Here is a 13211-nt window from a genome sequence, read left to right on the forward strand (position 1 = left end):
CCTGTTTATGCCGCCTTTACATTTCTACACAGACCTAAACATGGTGGCATCATATCACTCCTGTCTGTGATTTTAGACAGCATGCCAGCATCCCGGAAAAAATGGAGGCACTCTGAGTGTATCGGCCTCTAATGTGACATATAATATCTACATCAGCAGTGCTTTCTACACAAAAACGATGAAAATAACATGACAGTAACCATCTTTGACCTTCTCTGTCATATGCCAGCTGGCCTCGTCCTCAGTTTGAGGGTAAGGAGCTCCCAGACCTCATTGTTTTCCTAATTTTTGGCTGCTGTTTCTCTTCTTTGAGTTAACTGCTACCAGTTATCAGCTACTTCTTTTCATCTCCTGCTGTGGAAATGCAGAACACATTGTCAAAACTTCAATCTCTTGCTGCCCATAGTCCGATCCTCCTAACTGTCTTGATTGTTTTGGCGCTGTTACTAGCTCCGCTCTCAGCTTATTCCCCAATTGGATCATTTAACGAGAACGGCAAGACGACATGACGGCAATACTCCAGCCTTGAACAGACAGCCTTGAACAGTGTAAAAGGGGGTACAAACAGCTACAAGTGACAAGGCTCCTTTTTTTTGCATATTTTTGGCTATGTTCAGACTGCAGGCAAATCAAATTTGTTTCTTACATCAGAAAGACTGTCCAATCTGTTATTTGAAAGTGATCAGATCGGATTTGCGCAGTCAGATATAACTAACCCATCTGCACATTGTAGCAACTCAGGCGTCGTTACATTAGTAGCTACGCTGGTGACGCAGCTTTCCTATGCAGAGGCATGAGAAAAGGAGGTCTATCATTGCACCTTCCAAACAATCATGCTATCAAGTCATGATGCAAAAACCCCTCTGTTGCATCAGACAGACATACAGACAAAGGAGGCTGTTCTACACTCTGCTTAGCAATTTTGGTTTGGACATGACGTCCTTGCGTGTCACGTTGCAAGTGATGCAAAAGACACTTGAAATTCAATTAGAGCGGCCAGAGCATCGAGACTGAAACCAATCTGTAGACATTTGATTGGAATCATGTTCATGGAATCACTACTTCCAAACATGGTTTGGATCCATTTCATGAGTTTTTTTGGCTGTCCAGGCTTTCTAAAATCAATCTAGATAGAATCTTGATTTGTCAAGAAATGGATTTGGGCCGGTGGTCTGAAGAAGTCATTTCCAGCTGTTTTGTGTTTGTAAGCATTTTTTGAGTCTTTGTGGTAATTTTGCATCTCTCTGTGGTTGTTTTGTGTTTCTCTGTGCTTATTTTTCATTTTAATTATGGTATGAAGCGTTTCTTTTTTTTTTCTAGTCTTTGTGTCTCTTTGACTTTCCAGCAAAATGTGTTAGCAATCATGCATTAATTTCTTTTATTCAAGCCTTTATTTAAGCCTTGACAATCATTGAGGTTTTCTTCACTTTTAATGATGTCGAGTTACAAAAAAATATGCAGAATCACACAGAGTCAAAACTGTTGCACACTGTGGTGTGGTGAAGTGTTTTGAGATCATTGTGTTGAATTGCCTTGGAGTTTTGATCTTGTGACTGTGTTGTAGATAATTCCATTTGTTTTGTGCAAAAATTCAGTCACTTGAAACTGGGGCTCTGAACCTTGGCCCCCTCAGTCTGCACCTGGTAATTCATGGTGAAAAACTATTGTAGATTTAACTGCTTTTGTCCCTTATGAGTAACAAAAATGTAATACTTTTTACTCAAAGTGATGCATTTGTTTTCCACGTCAGGTCTCAGACATGTCACATCTGAAAGATTATTCAGTTTATTTCATGCTGTAAACAGTAAATTCAAAGCTTGCTCTCTGGAGGAAATTCCCATCTCGCTGCTGGCTCTGACGGGACAAATTCTCCTCCTACTCTAAATGAACCTTGACTCCAATCAGCCAGGCTGGATCTGGGGGGATTGTCAAAATACTCTATAGCTCAGAAGTGCTAAAAACTGCCATAGACCAAAGGGAGAAAATCTCACCTAACCTGGAGCCCCTAGTAGAAATGCCAGTAAAATCACTTCAAAGAAAGTGAGGCACCAGATTGCCACATGCCCCTGAGCTCAGATCCATGCAGCCCCGGCTCCAAATTCAAGCAGCCCTGAGGATGCCCATTGATTTCTGTATAATCACTATAAAACACCCAGTGGCTTAGAGTTAATTCCTCTATCTGCTGTGGCTCCTTGAAGCACAAATATCCAGGATGTTGCAGAAAAGTACAGTGGATATGAGACTTTTAGCAATAGTGGGTTGACAGAGAGGACTGCCAATGAGACGGGAGAAAGTGTTTCCATCTTGGAAAACTGCTAGAGTTCAAGATAAGAAGGCTGGATTATAGACAAGGCAAGGGCAGCAACTGCCCCAGGGCCCCAGATCTCGGTGGCCCTCAATGCCCCAGGCTACTGCTTAATTTGTTGGCTTGAAGGTGAAATATATATAATTTGGACATGTCCTCAGCTGAAGAGAAACTGAAGACAGTTGAGATTTTTGAGATGTCAGCAGGAGTTCATATTACATGATGCAGCTCTGAGTGCTTACGTTGTCCTCTCTGAGTTTGTTGATGGTGATCTTTGCCTCCATGAGGTGGTTGTTGAGGAGGATGATTTCCCGGCTGAGGGCTCTCTTTTCCTCTTCATGGTGCTGGGACTGCAGCGTACGAGAAAGAATCGACAAGGGAGGAGAGAAATTGGAAAAAGAAAAGAAGACAAAGGATGTTAGTGGCAGGCCGAGTAGATGATAAGAAGCAGGGCAGGAAGTAAAATGTTAGAGGAAAGAGTTGAGTGTTGAGATAACAAGAGAAAGATGAGGAAACCAAAGTTGGAGGAGTAACAGAAGAAAAATAAGATGATAGAAGAGGGGAAGAAAAATGAGAGGAGGAGAGCCGTAAGTCACTATCTGTCTGTAGCCGGTGCCAGCAGCAGGTCTTAATTAAAAGAAGATTACACTTGCCAGCACTCATATCATATCAATTACTCTGGGAGAAAGAGAAATAGCGAGGGAGAGAAAAAAGGTAGCGAAAAATAAAGGGGGAGAGAAGGAGAAAGACAAATGAAACACTCGTTCCATTTTCAGTGATTACTGTCAAAGAAATGCAAAATGACTGCTGGTGTGACATTTTAGCCCCAGTACCAGCTGAGCCTAATGATGGTGATGTCTGCTGCTTGGCTGGTCCATCTTTCCGTCTGCCCACTTTAATCTCAAAAACTGTTGGTCACATTGTCCTGCAGTTTGGCACAGACATTCATGATGCCCCGAGGTTTATTCCTAACAATTGTGGTGGCCCAGACCTCTCATCTAGCATCATGGGGCTTTACTTGTACACATGAATTAAATTTATTGGATACATTTCTCTGTGCACAGTCTTGCTCCTCAGAGGAGGAATCATTTTCATTTTGAAGTTTTTCTCTAACACCATCCTCAGTTGAAAAAAAAAAAAAACTTTGCAAGCAAAATATCTTCAGGGTTCCCACAGATCTTTAAAAAGACGCACAAGTAGGGCTGTCAACATTAACATGTCAAACGTGATGCGAAAAAGGTCCATATATAATGCATTACTTTTTTATTGCATAAATCAGGGCCAACATTCCTGTCTTTCAGAGACTGTACCAGGCTGCGCTTAAAAGCTACATTGATCATACTAATAACATCTGAAACTAGAAAACCTAAGAAATCCAGTGGTGCATGCTAGCTTCTCAGGAAGGGGTTGAATAAGGCTTCTAAGTTTTTTTGGGGGGGGGTAAATTTTGGGGATGTAACATTCTTAAAAATGCTGAGACATAGGAATTTTATGATTTTTTTCTTCTTCTGATGTTGTATTGTAAAATAGAAAAGTAATTGGTAACGTCTTTTCTTTTTTTTGCCTTTCACATTAACAGTGCCAAAAAAAAATCTCATTTTCAGCTAGAATAAATATTTGGGCAAAAAGTAGGCTAACTGAATGTCAGTTCATGCTTTTTTTCCTTCAATTTTGTTGTTTGTTGTTGTTGTTGTTGTTACAGCTTCTGTATATTTGCTGATTATTCCTTCTCTCTCTCTCAGACTCTGTGTTAACTAAGTTTGGAACTGTGTTTGAGCACTTCTTGGACAGACATGGATGGTATTTTGTGGTGCCACATTTTGCATCAAATTACCTGAGTGTTGCATTTCTATCATTGCCAATTGGAGTGCTTATTAACACCTGTGACCACTGCAGAGTCATTTGTCCTGGGAATGAATGCCAATTGTAACCTTTCTTTATTTCAATATCAGCATGTTGTGGCTGGTGTCCCTTTTGCTTATGGGTGGAAAGAAATCCTTTAATTTTCAAGTGATGTAAGTGCTTAAGCGTTAAAGCTTTTGTGCTGGTAAAGATTTTTTTGCAATTTATTATTTCGACGTGTCAAAAGCTGTGCCTTAAAATGAGATCATGTCAATCCTCAGTTTGTGAATTAGTCTATTCAACATCTGTATTATGAGCTGTAGTTAAGATTGTAGCCTCTAGGGGCCAGTGGTTGGTTCTGTTTGCTAAAAATGGGGTTTTCTTTTGCTTATTCTCTCTGTGTCTCACACACTAATAATTGTGAAAACTGCCACACTGCACCAGCTGACAAATGACACATCTCTGAGCTTTCGCTTGCCCCCCAACTCTTCTCTCTTCTAATCTCGCAATGGCGGAGATTGTTTTGAAATACAGGGGTGCAGAGCCAATCTAATAGGTGGCAATTAATGTCAGTTTAAGCAATAGGCCAGCATTGATATTCAAATCCAATTCTGCGAGGATCCCATTAATCAGCTGTCGAGACATGCAGCTTCCTGGCACTCTTTCTCCAGCTCATTACCCTGGATTTCTATTCATATTTTCTGATGCTGACTGTGCGGATGACCACATTAAAGCAATTTAAAGCTCAGACATGTGATTGCTCCTTGTTCAGTCTTTGTTAAAAGGATGTTTTACCGGATCAAAGACAATTTCTCACTCAGATGTTAAAGGGACAGTTCACACCAAAATCAAAAACACATATTTTTTCTCCTACTTATTTGTGCTATTTATTTGCCTGTAAATTTCTTTTTTTCCCACCTTGCCTCTTAGGGCTTCTATAGGTATGGTTTGCGGGTGTAGTTTGGTATAAAGACAGTAGTTGAATAATATAAAACTGCTCACAAGATCTGTGGATCATCTCAAGTAAGCAGGTTTTGATTTCTTAAGACATTGCTGTTGAATTTTTAAAATTTGTTGTTTTAACATTTTGAGCACCAAAAGCCGAGTGCCATCTAATTCCACAACATTTGAGAGAATGCAGACATCTCTATGAACGATATCTCCAGCACTTGACCACTCATATCAAAGCAATCCAGGTTGATTAACAGCACTACAGGTGAGAGGCAAAAATATGACCTCTGTTTGGGGTGAACTGTCCTTTTTATATACATAATATAGTTTTGGAGTTTAGTAAATTGGTGTGATGCCTTATAAATGCAAGAGTTAGGACATCAAGATTATGAAGATAACACACACAGAATCCCACAGATGAGAAGTTTTGATTAACTTTTCTGAAAATACATTTCAGTCTTAGATTGGTGTGTAGTGTACTGCCAGCTGCAAAGTGTGAAAACAGTGTTGTACATTTTCAAAAATAATCTGCCACTTTGAAGCCAGAAGTAATTTTTTTCCCTCAACATAGCTGCTGACTTTGACAACTTCCATACATCCATTCAGTAATCTCTTGGATCTTCTTACATACTAACGCCTTATTTCGCGTGGCAAAATTGGAAACAGAGTCTACCTATAGATTAAAAATGACACAGAGAAATTTTAATAGGCTTGATATGATGAACATGATCTTGTACTGTACTTTGGAAAGAGGCAGGAAGTGCAATTTTAATTACGGCTTTATGGCCAGCGGAGGAATCGCAGCTGTGCACGCTGATTTTTGCTATCTCCTTTAGTCACTGTGTGTCGGATACACAGGCTGTCACTAAGATGTTCTTATCAGCTGGTGCCACATATATAAGAGAACAGCATCAATGAAAATTAATATGCAAATCTTGACTATAATATTTAAAGGAGACTGACCCAGTGGGGGAGATGGATATTGTCTCACAGCAGTTCAGAGGCTCAGTGCCTGCCTCTTTTTGTCTCTTGACCATTAATGTAGGTATGTTTTTGCTAATTAATTACTCAGCAACTACATGACCACGACATTTGAACACATTTAAATCCTGACTCAGCTAATGAAGGGCCAGTTTACCTCCTCTCTAATGCAGATATGCAATGGAATAAAACAGCAACAAAACAAAACTTGTAAAACTTGTTATTGTTATTGATCAGAGGGATTTGTTGAATCGAGTGCACAGTGTAAAAAACTGAGAAATGTGTCAGTTTTTCTTAGATGCCCCCAATTTGTTTTACGTATTCTGCTGGAGATTCTGCCTCCTCACTGGACAACAAATGAAGCTCAAATCCCATGAGATGCAATTACTGAAAACTGCGGTTCACAGAGAAGAGCAGAAAACTCTACTCCAGTTAAATACAGTCTTGTTTTTTTTTTTTACATTACATTTTCTAACCTCATTAAAGAGGATTTTCAAATAGAGACGCCAAAGATAACCACCTCCCTGCCTGAGTGAAGCAGATTCTAAATATTATGAGTAAAAGTTTTTCTGAAACCAGTAAAAAGTCGGTTGCAACTTCAGTAGACACCGTGGAGGCGGTAGAGAAAATATCTGGAAGACCCAAAGTCAGATAAACTTCACATGTGAAACTAACCATATTTTCTTGCAAATGAGCCTTAGTCTGTGTCTGATTGAGATGAAAGATGAAGTTGAGCCTCACAACCAGGACGGTTTTGGTGGTTTTACAAATCATATGTATGTCAAAACACTGGTGACCATTTTCTAAAGATGTCTTTTCTGTTATTGTTTCCCTTTCAGATAAGCAGCAGCTCCACTCCCCTGCAGTACAGTGTAAACTGGTTGAGCAAACGCCTCGCTTGATATACAGTAAGTAATCCATCATAAACAACTTCTCCTCAATTTAGTTCAGTTATTTATTTTAGGAGTCAAAGTTATGTTATTGTTGCAGATGATGCAGCTGAAACACAAACTGTTCTGATCACAGGTTCTCAAAGTTTTGATGACAGAGTGTCAATTTTGGGAGCCAACATTTGACTGAGGGCCACATGGGGAAACTGCACAAAAAAACAAAAACATAATGATAATAATAATAATAAAAACAATCATAATATTTATTTATTTATTTATTTCAGTATTACAGATTAAAAATACAATATCGGAATCCCATGTAGCAACCAGTAACTTTCTCCAAGTTGTCATTCCTAACCCAACAGACGCCTCTTAGAGGGGTGCAGTTTAATACGGTATCCATAAAGGGTATTAAAAGTAACCTATTGAAGATAAAAGTATTTAAATGTGCTGCAGATGATTAAAATAAAATGAATGCATTTCATGTCACATTCAGGGGCTGCAAAAAATGTTTCTGAGGGCTGCCATTTGCCCCTGCTGCACTTTAAAAAAAACTCTGTTTTAGACCATCTTAATGATATGCCCCCGCTTTGTGGATTCCAAAAAGCATAGCATTTATTAGTTACACTGTTGGTAAATCAATACAAAAAATAGTAAGTAAAAAAGAACTTTGATGCTTGAAAATAGTTGCTTTTTGCCACCAATAGTGAAGGATAAAAGGCTGCTATTCTATATTTTTCTGAAAGTCAACAAATCCCATGAAAACACCAAAACCACTGTTACACTCTTTCTACAAATAGTTTTCCACTCCCTACCCTGTCTGTGGCCCTCAGTTCAAAGCCCACTTGTTCCTACAAGGTTTAAGTGTTTAAATATGGGTAACAAACATATAGTGTCATTATTAAAAAACACTCAGTACTTTTCTAAAACATGGAGTAAAATTACAATTTTTGGTAACTACATGGTAACAACATACTAAATTAGTCCCAATTGTTTTGCACGACTATTAAGTTTCACCACTGCTGGGGCTGCTTTTCTGCTCCAGCAAGAATCAGGAGTAAATAATTACACACATCACATCTGCTTTATTTCACTCTGGTGACACTTACTCATGTGTAATTCTCACTTTCCATTGAAGAATTATGACTAACGACTGAGGTGTTAATGGCACAAATTAATGCACTGCAGGCCTCACTGAAGAGCAAGCAGCACACTCATACAGAGACACAACAGGCTTCCTCACTCAGCACCGCTCCTACGATTCATCTAACACCTTTCACACCGGTAAACACAGAAGAAGAAGAAGCCATTATTTGCTATTTGGCCATTCTCAAGGGAATATGTGGCATCAAAACATTTTTATTTTTTTTTATAGAGGATCGGCCTAGAAAGAACTGATCAGAGACCCCAGAGATTAGACTGAGCCTCTATGTTTCATGAATAAACATAAACAATTCGGATAGGTTATGACAGGTGATGATAAATTCATCAGGATAAACATGTGCTGCATACCAGAAACAAAGATACGCCGCACAGCCTCTTAAAGAAATGCTTCTAACAACCATTTTATATCAATTGATTATTCTATTGATCACAGTTGAGATATTATTCATTTGGTATAGAAAATATGAAAAATAATGACAACTGCCTATCAAAGATCCTGTTCCTTGCTGCTGGAACAATTTACAACACAGTCTTAAAATCCACAGTATGTTACCTCCGATGTTATTTATGACCATCTTTAAATCTCTTTTTAATCTGAATCTGCAAAGAAACTATTACCTAATGTTATGAAGTCCACAGACATAAGAGAGACATAAGAATTGTACGGGAAAACCGTAGAAGTTTTGCGCAGACCTGTGATAACTTTTTATCACCAAGGGGTAGAGAATGGACTCACTACATTTGAAGTCCATCGGATTAATCCTGTAGGACAAGATGGCAAAAGTACGAGGCCCAAAATCAACAAAAATGAGCACAAACTTCAAAATGGCTTCTTCCTGTTGGGTTTGGGGTTTGGGTCCAAGAGGCTTTTTTGTGCATCTAGGCATGATACATAAGTGTACCGAATCAGATCATTGGTGCAAACCTCATCCAGGACAATTAAATTCAATTGTCTTAAGCAAAGAGCTATCATCAAGGTAAAACACAGGTGAGGTTTCAGATGCATTGGCATGGTCTGTTAAAACACTTACTCGTAAACCATGAGATTGTAATTTTAAGTTCAACAGAATTTTAAAAACATGCAAAGTGTCTGGAGGTTTGGCTCAGAGGGAGGCCGTTAGTGTGCCTGAGGTTGGTGGCTCAAGACTTGTCCAGAACAGGTGACATTTGACTTTTATAACATAAATAAACAAAATATTGGCTGATATATGTTTCTGCTCTGCTGATATAAGTCATCGATGACGTACTTTGCAACGAATGCCTAAAACAGTTAAAAAAAACACATGATTGTCTTCTGAATTTTCATATACTGAATACTAATTTTCCCTGCCAAGGACTTAGTTGATTATCAACCCAACTCACGTTAGTTGAGTTTTCAATAGACGTCACTGCTGTTACTGAGCTAAATAGAATATCGAAAGCATGTACAATGTCTGGAGGTTTAGCTCAATGAGTAATTCAGACGATTAGTGTGCTAGAGGTTGGTGGTTCAAGTCTTGCCTGGAACATTTGACTTTTATGGCATAAATAAAATACCGGCTGATATATGTTTCTGCTCTGCTGATATAAGTCGTCGATGACGTACTTTGCAACGAACACTTAAAACAGTTAAAAAAAACCCAAACAATTGTCTCCTGAATTTTCATATACTGAATACTGATTTTCCCTGCCAAGGACCTAGGTGATTATCAACCCAACTCACATATCAGTTGAGTTTTCAACAGATGTCACTGCTGTTACTGAGCTAAATGGAACGTCGAAAGCACATTGACTGTCTGGAGGTTTGGTTCAGTGGGTGAATCAGGTGGTTAGTGTGCCAGAGGTTGCTGGTTCAAGGCTTGCCTGTAACATTGATTTTTATAGCATTAATTCAATAAAATATCGGTTGACATATGTGTCTGCTCTGCTGATATAAGTCATCGATGGCGTACCTTGCAACAAACACTTAAAACAGTTAGAAGAACACACGATTGTCTCCTTGTCTCCTGAATTTTCATGTACTGAAAGTGTTTGGAGGTTTGGCACAGTGGGTAAATCAGGTGGTTAGTGTGCCAGAGGTTGCTGGTTCAAGTCTTGCCTGTAACATTGATTTTTATAGCATTAATTCAATAAAATATCGGTTGACATATGTGTCTGCTCTGCTGATATAAGTCATCAATGGCGTACCTTGCAACAAACACTTAAAACAGTTAGAAGAACACACGATTGTCTCCTTGTCTCCTGAATTTTCATGTACTGAAAGTGTTTGGAGGTTTGGCACAGTGGGTAAATCAGGTGGTTAGTGTGCCAGAGGTTGGGTGACGTCTTATCTGGGACAGGTGACATTTGATTTCGGCCTGACTCTTATCAGTTGAGTTTTCGACAGACTGCCACTGCCAACACTGACCTTTTGAGTTTAGACGCTGTTTGTGATATTGCAGAACAAATTAAGGAACGTTAAGTTGAGTGATATATGGTTTTGGCCAAAAAAACAGGTGAAGAGGTCCCGAAATAGGTAAAACCAGTATCGGCAGATGCGTCTGTCAAAATCAAGGAATATCGGCCTGACTCATATATCAGTCAAGTTTTTGACAGGCGTCACTGTCGACACTGAATTTTGCCTTTCAACAGCATATGACCCTTATTTCAACAGAGCAGACAGATATATCAGCCGATATTTTATTTTATTTTATTTATGTAATACAATTTCATTTGACTGTAGATTCATACAGTTTAGACACTGACTGTAAAATTGCAGAACAAATTAAGGCAGTAAAGTTGAGTGATATATGGTTTTGGCCAAAAAAACAGGTGAAGTGGTCCCAAAACAGGTAAAACCAGTATCAGCAAATGCGTCTGTCAAAAACCCAACTGATATATTAGTCAGGCCGATATTCCTTTTTTTTGACAGACACATCTGTTGATATTGGTTTTACCTCATTTGTACCTGATTTCTGGCCAATAATCAAATGTCACCTGTTCCAGATGGGACTTGAACCAGCAACGTCTGGCACACTAACCATGTGGTTTACCCACTGAGCCAAACCTCTAGACACTTTACAATTGTTGTAATTTCTTGGCAGGGAAAGGCAGTATTTTGTACAGGAAAAATCAGGGGAGAAAGAGACAATTGTGTTTTCTTAACTGTTTAAAGTGTTTGTTGCAAGGTACGCCATTGATGACTTATATCAGCAGAGCAGACACAAATGTCAGCTGGTATTTATTTTATTTATGCCATAAAAGTTGAATGGTTCCAGGCAAGACTTGAACCTATAACCTCTGGCACACTAACCACTTGATTTAGCCACTGACATAAACCTCAAGACACTCTTTGTGTGTTTTTAATGATGTCACTTCTGATACTGAATTAAAGGGAACACCGAAACTGCAATTGTCTCCTGAATTTTCAAATCCTGAATATTGACGTTCCTTGCTGTTTTAAGAGTTTGTTGCAAGATATGCTATCGATGACTTATATCAGCAGAGCAGACACATATATCAACTGATTTTTTATTGTATTTATGCCATAAAAGTCAAATGTTCCAGGCAGGACTTGAACCAGCAACCTCTGGCACACTAACTGCCTGATTTAGGCACTGAGCCAAACCTCCAGACACTTTACAATTGTTGTAAGTTCTTGGCCGGGAAAAGCAGTATTCTGTACATGAAATTCAGGAGACAAGGAGACAATTGTGTGTTATAATTAACTGTTTTAAGTGTTTGTTGCAAGGTACGCCATCAAAGACTTATATCAGCAGAGTAGACACATGCATCAGCCGACATTTTATATTATTTATGCCATAAATATTAAATGTTTCAGTTGTGACTTGAACCACCAACCTCTGGCACACCAATGACCTGATTTACCCGCTGAGCCAAACCTACAGATGCTTTGCAATTTTCAATGTTCCATTTATGTCAGTATCCGTAGTGACATCTGTCAAAAACTTGATTAATATATGAGTCAGGCTGATAACCAACCAAGTGATAACTAACCAAGTTCTTAAGACAATTGTGTGTTTTTTAACTGTTGTTGCAAGAAAGACACATATATCAGCTGATATTTTATTTTATTTATGCCATTAAAGTCAAATGTCACCTGTCCCAGATAAGACTTGAACAAGCTACCTCACATACACTAACTGCCTGATTTACCCACTGAGCCAAACCTCCTAACACTTTGCATGTGTATCGGGAATGTGTTAAGATAATACAGACAAAATTTAAACTTTATGGGTTTAATTGTGTAGGACAAGTTTGTGAAAGTATAAAAAAATATATATTTCCAGTGGTCACTAGATGGTGCTGTTATGGATAGTGAATATTGTCATACAGACGTGTCCAAGGTGGGACCTTTATCAGTTCTATGAAGTTTCAGGAAGACTGGACAATGTACTCTAAAGTTAATTTCCTTTTTTATGGCGAAACATTCAAATTCTATGCGCCAAGGGAAAACCGGAAAGGTTTTGCGTAGACCTTTGATAACTTTTCATCACCAAGGGGTTAAGATTGGAAACTCCAAATTTTAAGTTGATTGGATTAATCCTGTAGGACAAGTCCACAATAGAACGAAGATGGAAATCTGCAAATATTAGCACAAAATCCAAAGTGTCTGACTTCCTGCTGGGTTTGAGGTGTGGGTCCAAGAGGCTTGTTGAGCATCTAGGCATGGTAAATAAGTGTGCCGAATTGTGTAATTGTAGGTGAAACTGGCCATTGCGGCTACACATTAGGGGGCGCTATGGAGTCATTGTGCTACGCCCGTTTTGAAAAACCACCAAAATATGAAATTTTTCGCCAGGATGTACATACAAAGTTTCATGTGTTTGTGAGCATGTTTAGATCTCCAAAAATGCGATTCATTTGGCTGAAAAATAATAATTCCTTGCATTCCAAGAGGGTCCTCACCGACTGCGGTCAGTGCTCGGGCCCTAATTATAATCAACTTAAGTACAAGTACCTTAGTTGTATTTAAAGAGACAGTACTTGAGTGAATGTACTCAGTTACTTTCTCTCACTGCGTTTTGGCCTTAATTCTTTTTTTATACTTAATTGTTAATGTTTTAATTAATCCTGTGTTCCCAGTGGAATTCCAAGAT

At 38.8% G+C, this 13211-nt stretch overlaps 2 protein-coding genes across 14 annotated transcripts in view; one reads left to right on the forward strand and one right to left on the reverse strand.

The window, feature by feature from the left end:
• Positions 1–13211, forward strand: part of wdr25 (WD repeat domain 25) — an 80095-nt gene that overhangs the window by 43146 nt on the left and 23738 nt on the right. For all 11 annotated transcript variants that reach the window (XM_088087756.1, XM_088087752.1, XM_088087754.1 and 8 more), the window contains one exon: positions 6919–6987. The gene's annotated coding sequence lies outside the window, so the exon portion shown is untranslated. The remainder of the gene's footprint in view (positions 1–6918; positions 6988–13211) is intronic.
• Positions 1–13211, reverse strand: part of begain (brain enriched guanylate kinase associated) — a 208408-nt gene that overhangs the window by 12314 nt on the left and 182883 nt on the right. For all 3 annotated transcript variants that reach the window (XM_088087747.1, XM_088087746.1, XM_088087749.1), the window contains one exon: positions 2548–2655. In XM_088087747.1, coding sequence (XP_087943873.1) covers positions 2548–2655 — 108 coding nt within the window. The remainder of the gene's footprint in view (positions 1–2547; positions 2656–13211) is intronic.

Source organism: Plectropomus leopardus, chromosome 14 (genome assembly GCF_026936395.1).
Source record: "Plectropomus leopardus strain MGB_pleo_1.0 chromosome 14, ASM2693639v1, whole genome shotgun sequence".
NCBI lineage: Eukaryota > Metazoa > Chordata > Actinopteri > Perciformes > Serranidae > Plectropomus > Plectropomus leopardus.